Genomic DNA, 19,383 nt, shown 5'->3' with positions numbered 1-19,383 from the left:
TCTGCAGTGTAATAATATCACATGTTATGGATGATACATGGTACAGGGACAGGAGGGGCCGGGATGTCTGCAGTGTAATAATATCACATGTTATAGATGATACATGGTACAGGGTCAGGAGGGGCCAGGATGTCTGCAGTGTAATAATATCACATGTTATAGATGATACATGGTACAGGGTCAGGAGGGGCCAGGATGTCTGCAGTGTAATAGTATCACATGTTATAGATGATACATGGTACAGGGTCAGGAGGGGATGTCTGCAGTGTAATAATATCACATGTTATGGATGATACATGGTGCAGGGTCAGGAGGGGCCGGGATGTCTGCAGTGTAATAATATCACATGTTATGGATGATACACGGTACAGGGTCAGGAGGGGCCGGGATGTCTGCAGTGTAATAATATCACATGTTATGGATGATACATGGTACAGGGTCAGGATGTCTGCAGTGTAATAATATCACATGTTATGGATGATACATGGTGCAGGGTCAGGAGGGGCCGGGATGTCTGCAGTGTAATAATATCACATGTTATGGATGATACATGGTGCAGGGTCAGGAGGGGCCAAGATGTCTGCAGTGTAGGTACAGTGGATGTACGCAGCTCCTGCTCTGTGTAAAGGAGAAGCCAAAAGACAAAATAAAAAACGGAAATAAAACTGCAGAAAATGTATTAAAAACAATCAGAAGTTCTGTGTCCTGAGAACCTCCCTGGTGGTGCCCCCCGGTGGTCAGTTACTCCCAGTCCTCCTCCTGCATCCTGGTGGTGCCCCCCGGTGGTCAGTTACTCCCAGTCCTCCTCCTGCATCCTGGTGGTGCCCCCCGGTGGTCAGTTACTCCCAGTCCTTCTCCTGCATCCTGGTGGCGCCCCCCGGTGGTCAGTTACTCCCTTTGCTCCTCCTGCACCCTGGTGGCGCCCCCCGGTGGTGAGTTACTCCCAGTCCTCCTCCTGCATCCTGGTGGTGCCCCCCGGTGGTCAGTTACTCCCAGTCCTCCTCCTGCATCCTGGTGGTGCCCCCCAGTGGTCAGTTACTCCCAGTCCTTCTCCTGCATCCTGGTGGTGCCCCCCGGTGGTGAGTTACTCCCAGTCCTCCTCCTGCATCCTGGTGGTGCCCCCCGGTGGTCAGTTACTCCCAGTCCTCCTCCTGCATCCTGGTGGTGCCCCCCGGTGGTCAGTTACTCCCAATCCTTCTCCTGCATCCTGGTGGCGCCCCCCGGTGGTCAGTTACTCCCAGTCCTCCTCCTGCATCCTGGTGGTGCCCCCTGGTGGTCAGTTACTCCCAGTCCTTCTCCTGCATCCTGGTGGCGCCCCCCGGTGGTCAGTTACTCCCTTTGCTCCTCCTGCACCCTGGTGGCGCCCCCGGTGGTGAGTTACTCCCAGTCCTCCTCCTGCATCCTGGTGGCGCCCCCGGTGGTCAGTTACTCCCAGTCCTCCTCCTGCATCCTGGTGGTGCCCCCCGGTGGTCAGTTACTCCCAGTCCTCCTCCTGCATCCTGGTGGCGCCCCCCGGTAGTCAGTTACTCCCAGTCCTCCTCCTGCATCCTGGTGGTGCCCCCCGGTGGTCAGTTACTCCCAGTCCTTCTCCTGCATCCTGGTGGCGCCCCCCGGTGGTCAGTTACTCCCTTTGCTCCTCCTGCACCCTGGTGGCGCCCCCCGGTGGTGAGTTACTCCCAGTCCTCCTCCTGCATCCTGGTGGTGCCCCCCGGTGGTCAGTTACTCCCAGTCCTCCTCCTGCATCCTGGTGGTGCCCCCCGGTGGTCAGTTACTCCCAATCCTCCTCCTGTATCCTGGTGGTGCCCAGTTACTCCCAGTCCTCCTCCTGCATCCTGGTGGCGCCCCCCGGTGGTCAGTTACTCCCAGTCCTCCTCCTGCATCCTGGTGGCGCCCCCGGTGGTCAGTTACTCCCAGTCCTCCTCCTGCATCCTGGTGGCGCCCCCGGTGGTCAGTTACTCCCAGTCCTCCTCCTGCACCCTGGTGGCGCCCCCGGTGGTGAGTTACTCCCAGTCCTCCTCCTGCATCCTGGTGGCGCCCCCGGTGGTCAGTTACTCCCAGTCCTCCTCCTGCATCCTGGTGGTGCCCCCCGGTGGTCAGTTACTCCCAGTCCTCCTCCTGCATCCTGGTGGCGCCCCCCGGTAGTCAGTTACTCCCAGTCCTCCTCCTGCATCCTGGTGGTGCCCCCCGGTGGTCAGTTACTCCCAGTCCTTCTCCTGCATCCTGGTGGCGCCCCCCGGTGGTCAGTTACTCCCTTTGCTCCTCCTGCACCCTGGTGGCGCCCCCCGGTGGTGAGTTACTCCCAGTCCTCCTCCTGCATCCTGGTGGTGCCCCCCGGTGGTCAGTTACTCCCAGTCCTCCTCCTGCATCCTGGTGGTGCCCCCCGGTGGTCAGTTACTCCCAATCCTCCTCCTGTATCCTGGTGGTGCCCAGTTACTCCCAGTCCTCCTCCTGCATCCTGGTGGCGCCCCCCGGTGGTCAGTTACTCCCAGTCCTCCTCCTGCATCCTGGTGGCGCCCCCGGTGGTCAGTTACTCCCAGTCCTCCTCCTGCATCCTGGTGGCGCCCCCGGTGGTCAGTTACTCCCAGTCCTCCTCCTGCATCCTGGTGGCGCCCCCCAGTGGTCAGTTACTCCCAGTCCTCCTCCTGCATCCTGGTGGCGCCCCCGGTGGTCAGTTACTCCCTGTCCTCCTCCTGCATCCTGGTGGCACCCCCGGTGGCGAGTTACTCCCTTTGCTCCTCCTGCATCCTGGTGGTGCCCCCCGGTGGTCAGTTACTCCCAGTCCTCCTCCTGCATCCTGGTGGCACCCCCGGTGGTGAGTTACTCCCAGTCCTCCTCCTGCATCCTGGTGGCGCCCCCCGGTAGTCAGTTACTCCCAGTCCTCCTCCTGCATCCTGGTGGCGCCCCCCGGTGGTCAGTTACTCCCAGTCCTCCTCCTGCATCCTGGTGGTGCCCCCGGTGGCGAGTTACTCCCTTTGCGCCTCCTGCATCCTGGTGGCGCCCCCCGGTGGTCAGTTACTCCCAGTCCTCCTCCTGCATCCTGGTGGCGCCCCCGGTGGCGAGTTACTCCCTTTGCTCCTCCTGCATCCTGGTGGCGCCCCCCGGTGGTCAGTTACTCCCAGTCCTCCTCCTGCATCCTGGTGGTGCCCCCCGGTGGTCAGTTACTCCCAGTCCTCCTCCTGCATCCTGGTGGCGCCCCCGGTGGCGAGTTACTCCCTTTGCTCCTCCTGCATCCTGGTGGCGCCCCCCGGTGGTCAGTTACTCCCAGTCCTCCTCCTGCATCCTGGTGGTGCTCCCCGGTGGTCAGTTACTCAAAGTCCTCCTCCTGCATCCTGGTGGTGCCCCCCGGTGGTCAGTTACTCCCAGTCCTCCTCCTGCATCCTGGTGGCGCCCCCGGTGGTGAGTTACTCCCTTTGCTCCTCCTGCATCCTGTTGGATAAGGTCTCCAGACATTGCAGGATATCTTCGCGGCCACGGTAGGTGCTCTTCAGGCCTCGGGGGATGTTGCGGCATGAGGTGAGGTCCAGATGTGTGAGGGCCCGGCATGCTGACAGCGCGTCTCTGCACAGAGAAGACAGTGTGAGTGGGATACGGCAGCGCTGCATGGAGCGGACTATGCAGCAGTCCTCACCTGACAGCAGCGGCAGGGACTTTGGTTCCTGTCAGGTTGAGGGACTGTAGCGTCTGGTTGGTGCCTCCTTCAGAGAGGATCTCCAGGGCTTGGCTCAGGTCACCCTCTGTGAAGTTGAGGCCGGTCAGGTCCAGCTCCTGCAGACTGTGTCGCCAACGCCTGACGAGCGAGGAGCAGCCAGTAGAGGGCAGCGAAGTCTTCACCATGGAGCAGTACATGCCCAGGTAGAGGCGCTCTAGATCTGCAGACAGAGAGGACAATGAGGCTGCATGTCACACATCGAGGAGAGGGAATGCTGGGAGATTATGGGAGCAGATAGCGTGTACCCTCTACTCACCTGTACATGGTAGGACACAGATACTCTCGGGGGTGACCTTGTAGCAGCCGCGCAGGTCCAGCACTCTCAGGGACGTGCAGTCTCTCAGCAGTCTCTCGCACACACGGTCATTGACTAGTGAGTAGGTGGATGTGGCCAGACACAGCTCCTCCAGGCAGCAGAACCCCGGACCCCTGGAGGAGGACAAAGTCTTCAGCTTCAGAGAGAAGATGACATTGAGCAGTCGCAGCACCTGGGGACAGAAAAGACACGGAGGAGAGGACCCTCAGGTGTGGCCTCCCGGGGGGCATTACCCCGCTCCCGTCATACCTCCAGCTTTGGGCAGAAGGCATGGAGCCCCTCGGCAAAGATGTTCAGCTCAATCCTTGTTTCCTTCATCCCTCTATTCACCTCCAGGATCCGCAGCTCCGGGCAGGAGCCACTCTGACACACAAAAGTCACTATTAGTACAGGCGGAGGATGGGGGTGATAGTACTCCAGGGTGGAGGGGTCTCTCACCGTCAGCAGGTTTAGGATGCTATTAGTCTGGGAACTAAGGGACAGGTACAGGCACTTCAGGGAGGCTCCACGCACCTCCAAGAAGCGGGACACCGCGTTCCCATCTACCTGAGGAGAAAGTCACATGTCACAGTCACATCCAATGAGTGTGGAGTGCCCCGCCCCCGCAGAACCTACCTGAGAGTCCTGCAGATTGAGGGAGAGCAGATGAGGGCAGCGGTCAGCCACGGCTACCAGACCCTCCGACATCACCTTACTGCAGTGAGACAGCGTCAGAGAGGTCAGCAGAGGGCAGGAGGAGGCGAGACTCTGCAAGAGACAGGCATCAAGAGAGAGGGAGCCGGGGACGAGAGAGAGGGAGCCGGGGACGAGAGACAGGGAGCCGGGGACGCGAGACAGGGAGCCGGGGACGCGAGACAGGGAGCCGGGGACGCGAGACAGGGAGCCGGGGACGAGAGACAGGGAGCCGGGGACGCGAGACAGGGAGCCGGGGACGCGAGACAGGGAGCCGGGGACGCGAGACAGGGAGCCGGGGACGCGAGACAGGGAGCCGGGGACGAGAGACAGGGAGCCGGGGACGAGAGACAGGGAGCCGGGGACGAGAGACAGGGAGCCGGGGACGAGAGACAGGGAGCCGGGGACGAGAGACAGGGAGCCGGGGACGAGAGACAGGGAGCCGGGGACGAGAGACAGGGAGCTGGGGACGAGAGACAGGGAGCCGGGGACGAGACAGACATCAGGAGGTAAATGTGATGCCTATCCCCTATTGACCGACCGTAGGAGAGAACAAACCCAAAAGATAACAAGACGCACGTTGTACACATCGGATTTTGTCCTCCTACAATCAGATGTCTAAGAAAACCAACTAAAGCTCAGAACCAAGAACAAGCAGCGAGTGGCTGCACTTACCTGGAGGACTGATGTGATGTGATGATTCCAGTGATGGAGAGAGAAATCCAACACCTGAGACAGTCTAGAAAAGAGGAGAGAAGGGTCACACCGAGACCAGAGGTCAGGGGTCAGCATGGGCGCTCTGACCCCTCTGTGACTACACCCCCCATACACAGCGAGCTGCCATGTCCTGTGTGTCCTGACACCTTTCTATCATAGCCAGCAGTGGTCAGGGGTCAGCATGGGCGCTCTGACCCCTCTGTGACTACATCCCCCATACACAGCGAGCTGCCATGTCCTGTGTATCCTGACACCTTTCTATCATAGCCAGCAGTGGTCAGGGGTCAGCATGGGCGCTCTGACCCCTCTGTGACTACACCCCCCATACACAGCGAGCTGCCATGTCCTGTGTGTCCTGACACCTTTCTATCATAGCCAGCAGTGGTCAGGGGTCATCATGGGTGCTCTGACCCCTCTGTGACTACACCCCCCATACACAGCGAGCTGCCATGTCCTGTGTGTCCTGACACCTTTCTATCATAGCCAGCAGTGGTCAGGGGTCAGCATGGGCGCTCTGACCCCTCTGTGACTACATCCCCCCATACACAGCGAGCTGCCATGTCCTGTGTGTGCTGACACCTTTCTATCATAGCCAGCAGTGGTCAGGGGTCAGCATGGGCGCTCTGACCCCTCTGTGACTACACCCCCCATACACAGCGAGCTGCCATGTCCTGTGTGTCCTGACACCTTTCTATCATAGCCAGCAGTGGTCAGGGGTCAGCATGGGCGCTCTGACCTCTCTGTGACTACACCCCCCATACACAGCGAGCTGCCATGTCCTGTGTGTCCTGATACCTTTCTATCATAGCCAGCAGTGGTCAGGGGTCAGCATGGGCGCTCTGACCCCTCTGTGACTACACCCCCCATACACAGCGAGCTGCCATGTCCTGTGTGTCCTGATACCTTTCTATCATAGCCAGCAGTGGTCAGGGGTCAGCATGGGCGCTCTGACCCCTCTGTGACTACACCCCCCATACACAGCGAGCTGCCATGTCCTGTGTGTCCTGACACCTTTCTATCATAGCCAGCAGTGGTCAGGGGTCAGCATGGGAGCTCTGACCCCCCTGTGACTACACCCCCCCATACACAGCGAGCTGCCATGTCCTGTGTCCTGACACCTTTCTATCATAGCCAGCAGTGGTCAGGGGTCAGCATGGGCGCTCTGACCTCTCTGTGACTACACCCCCCATACACAGCGAGCTGTCATGTCCTGTGTCCTGACACCTTTCTATCATAGCCAGCAGTGGTCAGGGGTCAGCATGGGCGCTCTGACCCCTCTGTGACTACACCCCCCATACACAGCGAGCTGCCATGTCCTGTGTGTCCTGACACCTTTCTATCATAGCCAGCAGTGGTCAGCATGGGCGCTCTGACCCCTCTGTGACTACACCCCCCCATACACAGCGAGCTGCCATGTCCTGTGTGTCCTGACACCTTTCTATCATAGCCAGCAGTGGTCAGGGGTCAGCATGGGCGCTCTGACCCCTCTGTGACTACACCCCCCATACACAGCGAGCTGCCATGTCCTGTGTGTCCTGACACCTTTCTATCATAGCCAGCAGTGGTCAGGGGTCAGCATGGGCGCTCTGACCCCTCTGTGACTACATCCCCCATACACAGCGAGATGCCATGTCCTGTGTGTCCTGACACCTTTCTATCATAACCAGCAGTGGTCAGGGGTCAGCATGGGCGCTCTGACCCCTCTGTGACTACACCCCCCATACACAGCGAGCTGCCATGTCCTGTGTCCTGACACCTTTCTATCATAGCCAGCAGTGGTCAGGGGTCAGCATGGGCGCTCTGACCCCTCTGTGACTACACCCCCCATACACAGCGAGCTGCCATGTCCTGTGTGTCCTGACACCTTTCTATCATAGCCAGCAGTGGTCAGGGGTCAGCATGGGCGCTCTGACCCCTCTGTGACTACACCCCCATACACAGCGAGCTGCCATGTCCTGTGTCCTGACACCTTTCTATCATAGCCAGCAGTGATCAGGGGTCAGCATGGGCGCTCTGACCCCTCTGTGACTACACCCCCCATACACAGCGAGCTGCCATGTCCTGTGTGTCCTGACACCTTTCTATCATAGCCAGCAGTGGTCAGGGGTCAGCATGGGCGCTCTGACCCCTCTGTGACTACACCCCCCATACACAGCGAGCTGCCATGTCCTGTGTCCTGACACCTTTCTATCATAGCCAGCAGTGGTCAGGGGTCAGCATGGGCGCTCTGACCCCTCTGTGACTACATTCCCCATACACAGCGAGCTGCCATGTCCTGTGTCCTGACACCTTTCTATCATAGCCAGCAGTGGTCAGGGGTCAGCATGGGTGCTCTGACCCCTCTGTGACTACACCCCCATACACAGCGAGCTGCCATGTCCTGTGTGTCCTGACACCTTTCTATCATAGCCAGCAGTGGTCAGGGGTCAGCATGGGCGCTCTGACCCCTCTGTGACTACACCCCCCCATACACATCGAGCTGCCATGTCCTGTGTCCTGACACCTTTCTATCATAGCCAGCAGTGGTCAGGGGTCAGCATGGGTGCTCTGACCTCTCTGTGACTACACCTCCATACACAGCGAGCTGCCATGTCCTATGTGACCTGACACCTTTCTATCATAGCCAGCAGTGGTCAGGGGTCAGCATGGGTGCTCTGACCCCTCTGTGACTACACCCCCCATACACAGCGAGCTGCCATGTCCTGTGTCCTGACACCTTTCTATCATAGCCAGCAGTGGTCAGGGGTCAGCATGGGTGCTCTGACCTCTCTGTGACTACACCCCCCATGCACAGCGATCTGCAATGTCCTGTGTCCTGACACCTTTCTATCATAGCCAGCAGTGGTCAGGGGTCAGCATGGGCGCTCTGACCTCTCTGTGACTACACCCCCCATACACAGCGAGCTGCCATGTCCTGTGTCCTGACACCTTTCTATCATAGCCAGCAGTGGTCAGGGGTCAGCATGGGTGCTCTGACCCCTCTGTGACTACACCCCCCCATACACATCGAGCTGCCATGTCCTGTGTGTCCTGACACCTTTCTATCATAGCCAGCAGTGGTCAGGGGTCAGCATGGGCGCTCTGACCCCTCTGTGACTACACCCCCCATACACAGTGAGCTGCCATGTCCTGTGTGTCCTGACACCTTTCTATCATAGCCAGCAGTGGTCAGGGGTCAGCATGGGTGCTCTGACCCCTCTGTGACTACACCCCCCATACACAGCGAGCTGCCATGTCCTGTGTGTCCTGACACCTTTCTATCATAGCCAGCAGTGGTCAGGGGTCAGCATGGGCGCTCTGACCCCTCTGTGACTACACACCCATACACAGCGAGCTGCCATGTCCTGTGTCCTGACACCTTTCTATCATAGCCAGCAGTGGTCAGGGGTCAGCATGGGTGCTCTGACCCCTCTGTGACTACACCCCCCATACACATCGAGCTGCCATGTCCTGTGTGTCCTGACACCTTTCTATCATAGCCAGCAGTGGTCAGGGGTCAGCATGGGCGCTCTGACCCCTCTGTGACTACACCCCCTATACACAGCGAGCTGCCATGTCCTGTGTGTCCTGACACCTTTCTATCATAGCCAGCAGTGGTCAGGGGTCAGCATGGGTGCTCTGACCCCTCTGTGACTACATCCCCCCATACACAGCGAGCTGCCATGTCCTGTGTGTCCTGACACCTTTCTATCATAGCCAGCAGTGGTCAGGGGTCAGCATGGGCGCTCTGACCCCTCTGTGACTACACCCCCCATACACAGCGAGCTGCCATGTCCTGTGTGTCCTGACACCTTTCTATCATAGCCAGCAGTGGTCAGGGGTCAGCATGGGCGCTCTGACCTCTCTGTGACTACACCCCCCATACACAGCGAGCTGCCATGTCCTGTGTGACCTGACACCTTTCTATCATAGCCAGCAGTGGTCAGGGGTCAGCATGGGCGCTCTGACCCCTCTGTGACTACACCCCCCCCCCATACACAGCGAGCTGCCATGTCCTGTGTCCTGACACCTTTCTATCATAGCCAGCAGTGGTCAGGGGTCAGCATGGGTGCTCTGACCTCTCTGTGACTACACCCCCCATACACAGCGAGCTGCCATGTCCTGTGTCCTGACACCTTTCTATCATAGCCAGCAGTGGTCAGGGGTCAGCATGGGCGCTCTGACCCCTCTGTGACTACACCCCCCATACACAGCGAGCTGCCATGTCCTGTGTGTCCTGACACCTTTCTATCATAGCCAGCAGTGGTCAGGGGTCAGCATGGGTGCTCTGACCTCTCTGTGACTACACCCCCCATACACAGCGAGCTGCCATGTCCTATGTGTCCTGACACCTTTCTATCATAGCCAGCAGTGGTCAGGGGTCAGCATGGGTGCTCTGACCCCTCTGTGACTACACCCCCCATACACAGCGAGCTGCCATGTCCTGTGTGTCCTGACACCTTTCTATCATAGCCAGCAGTGGTCAGGGGTCAGCATGGGCGCTCTGACCCCTCTGTGACTACACCCCCCATACACAGCGAGCTGCCATGTCCTGTGTGTCCTGACACCTTTCTATCATAGCCAGCAGTGGTCAGCATGAGCGCTCTGACCCCTCTGTGACTACACCCCCCATACACAGCGAGCTGCCATGTCCTGTGTGTCCTGACACCTTTCTATCATAGCCAGCAGTGGTCAGGGGTCAGCATGGGCGCTCTGACCTCTCTGTGACTACACCCCCATACACAGCGAGCTGCCATGTCCTTTGTGTCCTGACACCTTTCTATCATAGCCAGCAGTGGTCAGGGGTCAGCATGGGCGCTCTGACCCCTCTGTGACTACACCCCCCATACACAGCGAGCTGCCATGTCCTGTGTGTCCTGACACCTTTCTATCATAGCCAGCAGTGGTCAGGGGTCAGCATGGGTGCTCTGACCCCTCTGTGACTACACCCCCCATACACAGCGAGCTGCCATGTCCTGTGTGTCCTGACACCTTTCTATCATAGCCAGCAGTGGTCAGGGGTCAGCATGGGTGCTCTGACCCCTCTGTGACTACACCCACCATACACAGCGAGCTGCCATGTCCTGTGTCCTGACACCTTTCTATCATAGCCAGCAGTGGTCAGGGGTCAGCATGGGCGCTCTGACCCCTCTGTGACTACACCCCCCATACACAGCGAGCTGCCATGTCCTGTGTGTCCTGACACCTTTCTATCATAGCCAGCAGTGGTCAGGGGTCAGCATGGGCGCTCTGACCCCTCTGTGACTACACCCCCCATACACAGCGAGCTGCCATGTCCTGTGTCCTGACACCTTTCTATCATAGCCAGCAGTGGTCAGGGGTCAGCATGGGTGTTCTGACCCCTCTGTGACTACCGCCCCCATACACAGCGAGCTGCCATGTCCTGTGTGTCCTGACACCTTTCTATCATAGCCAGCAGTGGTCAGGGGTCAGCATGGGCGCTCTGACCCCTCTGTGACTACACCCCCCATACACAGCGAGCTGCCATGTCCTGTGTGTCCTGACACCTTTCTATCATAGCCAGCAGTGGTCAGGGGTCAGCATGGGTGCTCTGACCTCTCTGTGATTACATCCCCCATACACAGAGAGCTGCCATGTCCTGTGTGTCCTGACACCTTTCTATCATAGCCAGCAGTGGTCAGGGGTCAGCATGGGCGCTCTGACCCCTCTGTGACTACACCCCCCATACACAGCGAGCTGCCATGTCCTGTGTCCAGACACCTTTCTATCATAGCCAGCAGTGGTCAGGGGTCAGCATGGGTGCTCTGACCCCTCTGTGATTACACCCCCCATACACAGCGAGCTGCCATGTCCTGTGTCCTGACACCTTTCTATCATAGCCAGCAGTGGTCAGGGGTCAGCATGGGTGCTCTGACCCCTCTGTGATTACACCCCCCATACACAGCGAGCTGCCATGTCCTGTGTCCTGAAACCTTTCTATCATAGCCAGCAGTGGTCAGGGGTCAGCATGGGCGCTCTGACCTCTCTGTGACTACACCCCCCATACACAGTCAGCTGCCATGTCCTGTGTGTCCTGACACCTTACTATCATAGCCAGCAGTGATCAGGGGTCAGCATGGGCGCTCTGACCCCTCTGTGACTACACCCCCCATACACAGCGAGCTGCCATGTCCTGTGTGTCCTGACACCTTTCTATCATAGCCAGCAGTGGTAAGGGGTCAGCATGGGCGCTCTGACCCCTCTGTGACTACACCCCCCATACACAGCGAGCTGCCATGTCCTGTGTGTCCTGACACCTTTCTATCATAGCCAGCAGTGGTCAGGGGTCAGCATGGGCTCTCTGACCCCTCTGTGACTACACCCACCATACACAGCGAGCTGCCATGTCCTGTGTGTCCTGACACCTTTCTATCATAGCCAGCAGTGGTCAGGGGTCAGCATGGGCGCTCTGACCTCTCTGTGACTACACCCCCCATACACAGCGAGCTGCCATGTCCTGTGTCCTGACACCTTTCTATCATAGCCAGCAGTGGTCAGGGGTCAGCATGGGCGCTCTGACCCCTCTGTGACTACACCCCCATACACAGCGAGCTGCCATGTCCTGTGTGTCCTGACACCTTTCTATCATAGCCAGCAGTGGTCAGGGGTCAGCATGGGCGCTCTGACCCCTCTGTGACTACACCCCCATACACAGCGAGCTGCCATGTCCTGTGTGTCCTGACACCTTTCTATCATAGCCAGCAGTGGTCAGGGGTCAGCATGGGCGCTCTGACCCCTCTGTGACTACACCCCCCATACACAGCGAGCTGCCATGTCCTGTGTCCTGACACCTTTCTATCATAGCCAGCAGTGGTCAGGGGTCAGCATGGGCGCTCTGACCTCTCTGTGACTACATCCCCCATACACAGCGAGCTGCCATGTCCTGTGTGACCTGACACCTTTCTATCATAGCCAGCAGTGGTCAGGGGTCAGCATGGGCGCTCTGACCCCTCTGTGACTACACCCCCCCATACACAGCGAGCTGCCATGTCCTGTATGTCCTGACACCTTTCTATCATAGCCAGCAGTGGTCAGGGGTCAGCATGGGCGCTCTGACCCCTCTATGACTACACCCCCCATACACAGCGAGCTGCCATGTCCTGTGTCCTGACACCTTTCTATCATAGCCAGCAGTGGTCATGGGTCAGCATGGGCGCTCTGACCCCTCTGTGACTACACCCCCCATACACAGCGAGCTGCCATGTCCTGTGTCCTGACACCTTTCTATCATAGCCAGCAGTGGTCAGGGGTCAGCATGGGCGCTCTGACCCCTCTGTGCCTACACCCCCATACACAGCGAGCTGCCATGTCCTGTGTGTCCTGACATCTTTCTATCATAGCCAGCAGTGGTCAGGGGTCAGCATGGGCGCTCTGACCTCTCTGTGACTACACCCACCATACACAGCGAGCTGCCATGTCCTGTGTGTCCTGACACCTTTCTATCATAGCCAGCAGTGGTCAGGGGTCAGCATGGGCTCTCTGACCCCTCTGTGACTACACCCCCCATACACAGCGAGCTGTCATGTCCTGTGTGTCCTGACACCTTTCTATCATAGCCAGCAGTGGTCAGGGGTCAGCATGGGCGCTCTGACCTCTCTGTGACTACACCCCCCATACACAGCGAGCTGCCATGTCCTGTGTGTCCTGACACCTTTCTATCATAGCTAGCAGTGGTCAGGGGTCAGCATGGGCGCTCTGACCCCTGTGTCACTACACCCCCCATACACAGCGAGCTGCCATGTCCTGTGTCCTGACACCTTTCTATCATAGCCAGCAGTGGTCAGGGGTCAGTATGGGCGCTCCGACCTCTCTGTGACTACATCCCCCATACACAGCGAGCTGCCATGTCCTGTGTGTCCTGACACCTTTCTATCATAGCCAGCAGTGGTCAGGGGTCAGCATGGGTGATCTGACCCCTCTGTGACTACACCCCTCCATACACAGCGAGCTGTCAAGGGTTCACCTCGTCTTCTTTCCTCCGGCTCCTTACAATTACTGTGCGTATGAAGCTTATTGGTCCCACCCCTGGGGAGCGCCAGGTTGTGACCAGGAGTATACATATGTATATAGCACCTGTGTTGTATCAGGGTCTCTATGGTGCTCCTGATTTTCTCCTGTAGTTTTGGGGGATCCTTCTTGCTCGGGACGCTCCAACATCGGCTGATAGACACGCGCTGCCAGAGGTCCGGACTAGCGGCCACCTCCCGCCAGAGACGACACACCCGCGCCAGCCTGGGGGAGAGACGACATGTAACACACAGGAGACTGCCGATGTCTGCAGGATAGTGATCAGAATACAACAAGGTGGAGACTTCTGAGCATGTGCAGTAAATAGACACCGCTCTATCCATGTGACCAAATAGTAACATTTATTTATTTTAAAAAATAAATTTAAGATTATGTCAAAGCACCCCTCCCTGCAAGGTCACAGAGCATGCTCACTACACCCTCCCATATTATTCTATAGATTATGTCACAGCTCCTCCTTCCTGTACAGGTCACAGAGCATGCTCACTACACCCTCCCATAGGAGTCTATAGATGATGTCACAGCTCCCCCTTCCTGTACAGGTCACAGAGCATGCCCACTACACCCTCCCATAGGAGCCTATAGATGATGTCACAGCTCCCCCTTCAGATACAGGTCACAGAGCATGCCCACTACACCCTCCATAGGAGCCTATAGATGATATCATAGCTCCCTCCTTCCTGTACAGGTCACAGAGCATGCCCACTACACCCTCCCATATTAGTCTATAGATGATGTCACAGCTCCCCCTTCCTGTACAGGTCACAGAGCATGCCCACTACACCCTCCCATAGGAGTCTATAGATGATGTCACAGCTCCCCCTTCCTGTACAGGTCACAGAGCATGCCCACTACACCCTCCATAGGAGTCTATAGATGATGTCACAGCTCCTCCTTCCTGTACAGGGTCACAGAGCATGCTCACTACACCCTCCCATATTAGTCTATAGATTGATGTCACAGCTCCTCCTTCCTGTACAGGTCACAGAGCATGCTCACTACACCCTCCCATAGGACTCTATAGATGATGTCACAGCTCCTCCTTCCTGTACAGGTCACAGAGCATGCCCACTACACCCACCCATATCAGTCTATAGATGATGTCACAGCTCCCCCTTCCTGTACAGGTCACAGAGCATGCTCACTACACCCTCCCATAGGAGTCTATAGATGATGTCACAGCTCCCCCTCCCTGCAAGGTCACAGAGCATGCTCACTACACCCTCCCATAGGAGTCTATAGATGATGTCACAGCTCCCTCCTTCCTGTACAGGTCACAGAGCATGCTCACTACACCCTCCCATAGGAGTCTATAGATGATGTCACAGCTCCCCCTTCCTGTACAGGTCACAGAGCATGCCCACTACACCCTCCCATATTATTCTATAGATGATGTCACAGCTCCTCCTTCCTGTACAGGTCACAGAGCATGCCCACTACACCCTCCCATATTAGTCTATAGATGATGTCACAGCTACCCCTTCCTGTACAGGTCACAGAGCATGCCCACTACACCCTCCCATATTATTCTATAGATGATGTCACAGCTCCTCCTTCCTGTACAGGTCACAGAGCATGCCCACTACACCCTCCCATATTAGTCTATAGATGATGTCACAGCTACCCCTTCCTGTACAGGTCACAGAGCATGCCCACTACACCCTCCCATATTAATCTATAGATGATGTCATAGCTCCTCCTTCCTGTACAGGTCACAGAGCATGCCCACTACACCCTCCCATAGGAGCCTATAGATGATGTCACAGCTCCTCCTTCCTGTACAGGTCACAGAGCATGCCCACTACACCCTCACATAGGAGTCTATAGATGATGTCACAGCTCCTCCTTCCTGTACAGGTCACAGAGCATGCCCACTACACCCTCCCATAGGAGCCTATAGATGATGTCACAGCTCCTCCTTCCTGTACAGGTCACAGAGCATGCCCACTACACCCTCCCATAGGAGCCTATAGATGATATCATAGCTCCCTCCTTCCTGTACAGGTCACAGAGCATGCTCACTACACCCTCCCATAGGAGTCTATAGATGATGTCACAGCTCCCCCTTCCTGTACAGGTCACAGAGCATGCCCACTACACCCTCCCATATTATTCTATAGATGATGTCACAGCTCCTCCTTCCTGTACAGGTCACAGAGCATGCTCACTACACCCTCCCATAGGAGTCTATAGATGATGTCACAGCTCCTCCTTCCTGTACAGGTCAGAGCATGCCCACTACACCCTCCATAGAAGTCTATAGATGATGTCACAGCTCCTCCTTCCTGTACAGGTCACAGAGCATGCCCACTACACCCTCCCATAGGAGTCTATAGATGATGTCACAGCTCCTCCTTCCTGTACAGGTCACAGAGCATGCCCACTACACCCTCCCATAGAAGTCTATAGATGATGTCACAGCTCCTCCTTCCTGTACAGGTCACAGAGCATGCCCACTACACCCTCCCATAGAAGTCTATAGATGATGTCACAGCTCCTCCTTCCTGTACAGGTCACAGAGCATGCCCACTACACCCTCCCATAGGAGCCTATAGATGATGTCACAGCTCCTCCTTCCTGTACAGGTCACAGAGCATGCCCACTACACCCTCCCATAGGAGCCTATAGATGATGTCACAGCTCCTCCTTCCTGTACAGGTCACAGAGCATGCCCACTACACCCTCACATATTAGCCTATAGAATGATGTCACAGCTCCTCCTTCCTGTACAGGTCACAGAGCATGCCCACTACACCCTCCCATAGGAGCCTATAGATGATGTCACAGCTCCTCCTTCCTGTACAGGTCACAGAGCATGCCCACTACACCCTCCCATAGGAGCCTATAGATGATGTCATAGCTCCCTCCTTCCTGTACAGGTCACAGAGCATGCCCACTACACCCTCCCATAGGACTCTATAGATGATGTCACAGCTCCCCCTTCCTGTACAGGTCACAGAGCATGCCCACTACACCCTCCCATAGGAGCCTATAGATGATGTCATAGCTCCCTCCTTCCTGTACAGGTCACAGAGCATGCCCACTACACCCTCACATAGAAGTCTATAGATGATGTCACAGCTCCTCCTTCCTGTACAGGTCACAGAGCATGCCCACTACACCCTCCCATATTAGTCTATAGATGATGTCATAGCTCCCTCCTTCCTGTACAGGTCACAGAGCATGCCCACTACACCACTCCCATAGGAGTCTATAGATGATGTCACAGCTCCCCCTTTTCCTGTACAGGTCACAGAGCATGCCCACTACACCCTCCCATAGGAGCCTATAGATGATGTCATAGCTCCCTCCTTCCTGTACAGGTCACAGAGCATGCCCACTACACCCTCACATAGGAGCCTATAGATGATGTCACAGCTCCCCCTTCCTGTACAGGTCACAGAGCATGCTCACTACACCCTCCCATAGGAGTCTATAGATGATGTCACAGCTCCCCCTTCCTGTACAGGTCACAGAGCATGCCCACTACACCCTCCCCTAGGACTCTATAGATGATGTCACAGCTCCCTCCTCCTGTACAGGTCACAGAGCATGCCCACTACACCCTCACATAGAAGTCCCCCTTGTGGTGACGTGGTCTCACCTGCACAGGGCAGGTACGGCCCCCCTCACTGTCCATCACCATCTGGAAGACCCTGTGGATGATCTCGGGGGCATCACACTGCCCCAGCCGCAGTCACTGGTGATTGGGGGGTCCTCAGGGCGGCGTACCCTCTTCACCACGGTGATGGTCTCCTCCATGTCACTGGGGAGGAGTAGCAGCAGGTCTCTGTCTGTGTGCTGGATGTAGTAGTCACCCCCGGGGGGCGCTGCATTCGCCGCCTTGTACTCGCATTTCTGCTCCGTTTTCCTGAGCGTCGTCCCCTAGAGCTGCATGAGGCCATCTGTGGAGGAAATAAGAAGAAATGATGGGGGGGCTCCTGGCCTCACCTGCGCTGCCGTGGGGGGTAGAGGGGGGCCGTGGGGGGTCCTGACCCCCTCTGCGCTGCTGTGTGTGTGTGTGTGTGGGGGGGGGGGGGGTCGTGTCCTGACCTCCTCTGCGCTGCTGTGTGTGTGTGTGTGTGGGGGGGGGTCCTGACCTCCTCTGCGCTGCTGTGTGTGTGTGTGTGTGGGGGGGGGTCCTGACCTCCTCTGCGCTGCTGTGTGTGTGTGTGGGGGGGGGGGGGGGTCGTGTCCTGACCTCCTCTGCGCTGCTGTGTGTGTGTGGGGGGGTCCTGACCTCCTCTGCGCTGCTGTGGGGGAGGTCCTGACCTCTTCTGCGCTGCTGTGGGGGGTCCTGACCTCCTCTGCGCTGCTGTGGGGGAGGTCCTGACCTCCTCTGCGCTGCTGTGGGGGAGGTCCTGACCTCCTCTGCGCTGCTGTGGGGGAGGTCCTGACCTCCTCTGCGCTGCTGTGGGGAGGTCCTGACCTCTTCTGCGCTGCTGTGGGGAGGTCCTCACCTCCTCTGCGCTGCTGTGGGGGAGGTCCTGACCTCCTCTGCGCTGCTGTGGGGGGGTCCTGACCTCCTCTGTGCTGCTGTGGGGGGTCCTGACCTCTTCTGCGCTGCTGTGGGGGAGGTCCTGACCTCCTCTGCGCTGCTGTGGGGGAGGTCCTGACCTCCTCTGCGCTGCTGTGGGGGAGGTCCTGACCTCCTCTGCGCTGCTGTGGGGAGGTCCTGACCTCCTCTGCGCTGCTGTGGGGGAGGTCCTGACCTCCTTCTGCGCTGCTGTGGGGGAGGTCCTGACCTCCTCTGCGCTGCTGTGGGGGAGGTCCTGACCTCTTCTGCGCTGCTGTGGGGGGAGGTCCTGACCTCCTCTGCGCTGCTGGGGGGGGATCCTGACCTCCTCTGCGCTGCTGGGGGGGGGGATCCTGACCTCCTCTGCGCTGCTGTGGGGGGGGGGGGGTTCCTGACCTCCTCTGCGCTGCTGTGGGGGGGGGGGGGGGGGGGGGGTTCCTGACCTCCTCTGCGCTGCTGTGGGGGGGGGGGGTCCTGACCTCCTCAGCGCTGCTGTGGGGGGGGGGGGGGTCCTGACCTCCTCAGCGCTGCTGTGGGGGGGGGGGGGGTCCTGACCTCCTCAGCGCTGCTGTGGGGGGGGGGGGGTCCTGACCTCCTCTGCGCTGCTGTGGGGGGGGGGAGGTCCTGACCTCCTCTGCGCTGCTGTGGGGGGGGGGGAGGTCCTGACCTCCTCTGCGCTGCTGTGGGGGGAGTCCTGACCTCCTCTGCGCTGCTGTGGGGAGGTCCTGACCTCCTCTGCGCTGCTGTGGGGGAGGTCCTGACCTCCTCTGCGCTGCTGTGGGGGAGGTCCTGACCTCCTCTGCGCTGCTGTGGGGGAGGTCCTGACCTCCTCTGCGCTGCTGTGGGGGAGGTCCTGACCTCCTCTGCGCTGCTGTGGGGGAGGTCCTGACCTCCTCTGCGCTGCTGTGGGGGAGGTCCTGACCTCCTCTGCGCTGCTGTGGGGAGGTCCTGACCTCCTCTGCGCTGCTGTGGGGGGTCCTGACCTCCTCTGTGCTGCTGTGGGGGGGTCCTGACCTCCTCTGTGCTGCTGTGGGGGGGGGGGGTCCTGACCTCCTCTGTGCTGCTGTGGGGGTCCTGACCTCCTCTGCGCTGCTGTGGGGGGGGGGGGTCCTGACCTCCTCTGTGCTGCTGTGGGGGGTCCTGACCTTCTCTGCTGCTGTGGGGGGTCCTGACCTCCTCTGTGCTGCTGTGGGGGGTCCTGACCTCCTCTGTGCTGCTGTGGGGGGTCCTGACCTCCTCTGTGCTGCTGTGGGGGGTCCTGACCTCCTCTGTGCTGCTGTGGGGGGGGGGTCCTGACCTCCTCTGTGCTGCTGTGGGGGGTCCTGACCTCCTCTGTGCTGCTGTGGGACGCGGTTGGTTGCTCGTTGGGCGGAGTCAGGGGCTGTCGCTCGCAGCTGATTGAGGATTCTGTCAGCCTCCATGTTG

At 58.3% G+C, this 19,383-nt stretch overlaps 1 protein-coding gene across 1 annotated transcript; it reads right to left on the bottom strand.

Moving 5' to 3' along the window:
• Positions 1-371: 371 nt before the first annotated feature.
• Positions 372-19,379, bottom strand: FBXL6 (F-box and leucine rich repeat protein 6). The gene is given in 12 exon segments (XM_072131820.1): positions 372-3,558; positions 3,629-3,869; positions 3,966-4,197; positions 4,275-4,388; positions 4,464-4,571; positions 4,641-4,772; positions 5,373-5,436; positions 13,488-13,646; positions 17,047-17,069; positions 17,071-17,114; positions 17,117-17,327; positions 19,308-19,379. Coding segments are annotated over 12 exon segments (1,557 nt in total). The 3' UTR covers positions 372-3,401.
• Between the last annotated feature and the right edge of the window lie 4 nt (positions 19,380-19,383).

Source organism: Engystomops pustulosus, unplaced genomic scaffold (genome assembly GCF_040894005.1).
Source record: "Engystomops pustulosus unplaced genomic scaffold, aEngPut4.maternal MAT_SCAFFOLD_146, whole genome shotgun sequence".
NCBI classification, from domain to species: Eukaryota; Metazoa; Chordata; class Amphibia; order Anura; family Leptodactylidae; genus Engystomops; species Engystomops pustulosus.
This window is presented reverse-complemented; position numbering and strand designations above follow the sequence as displayed.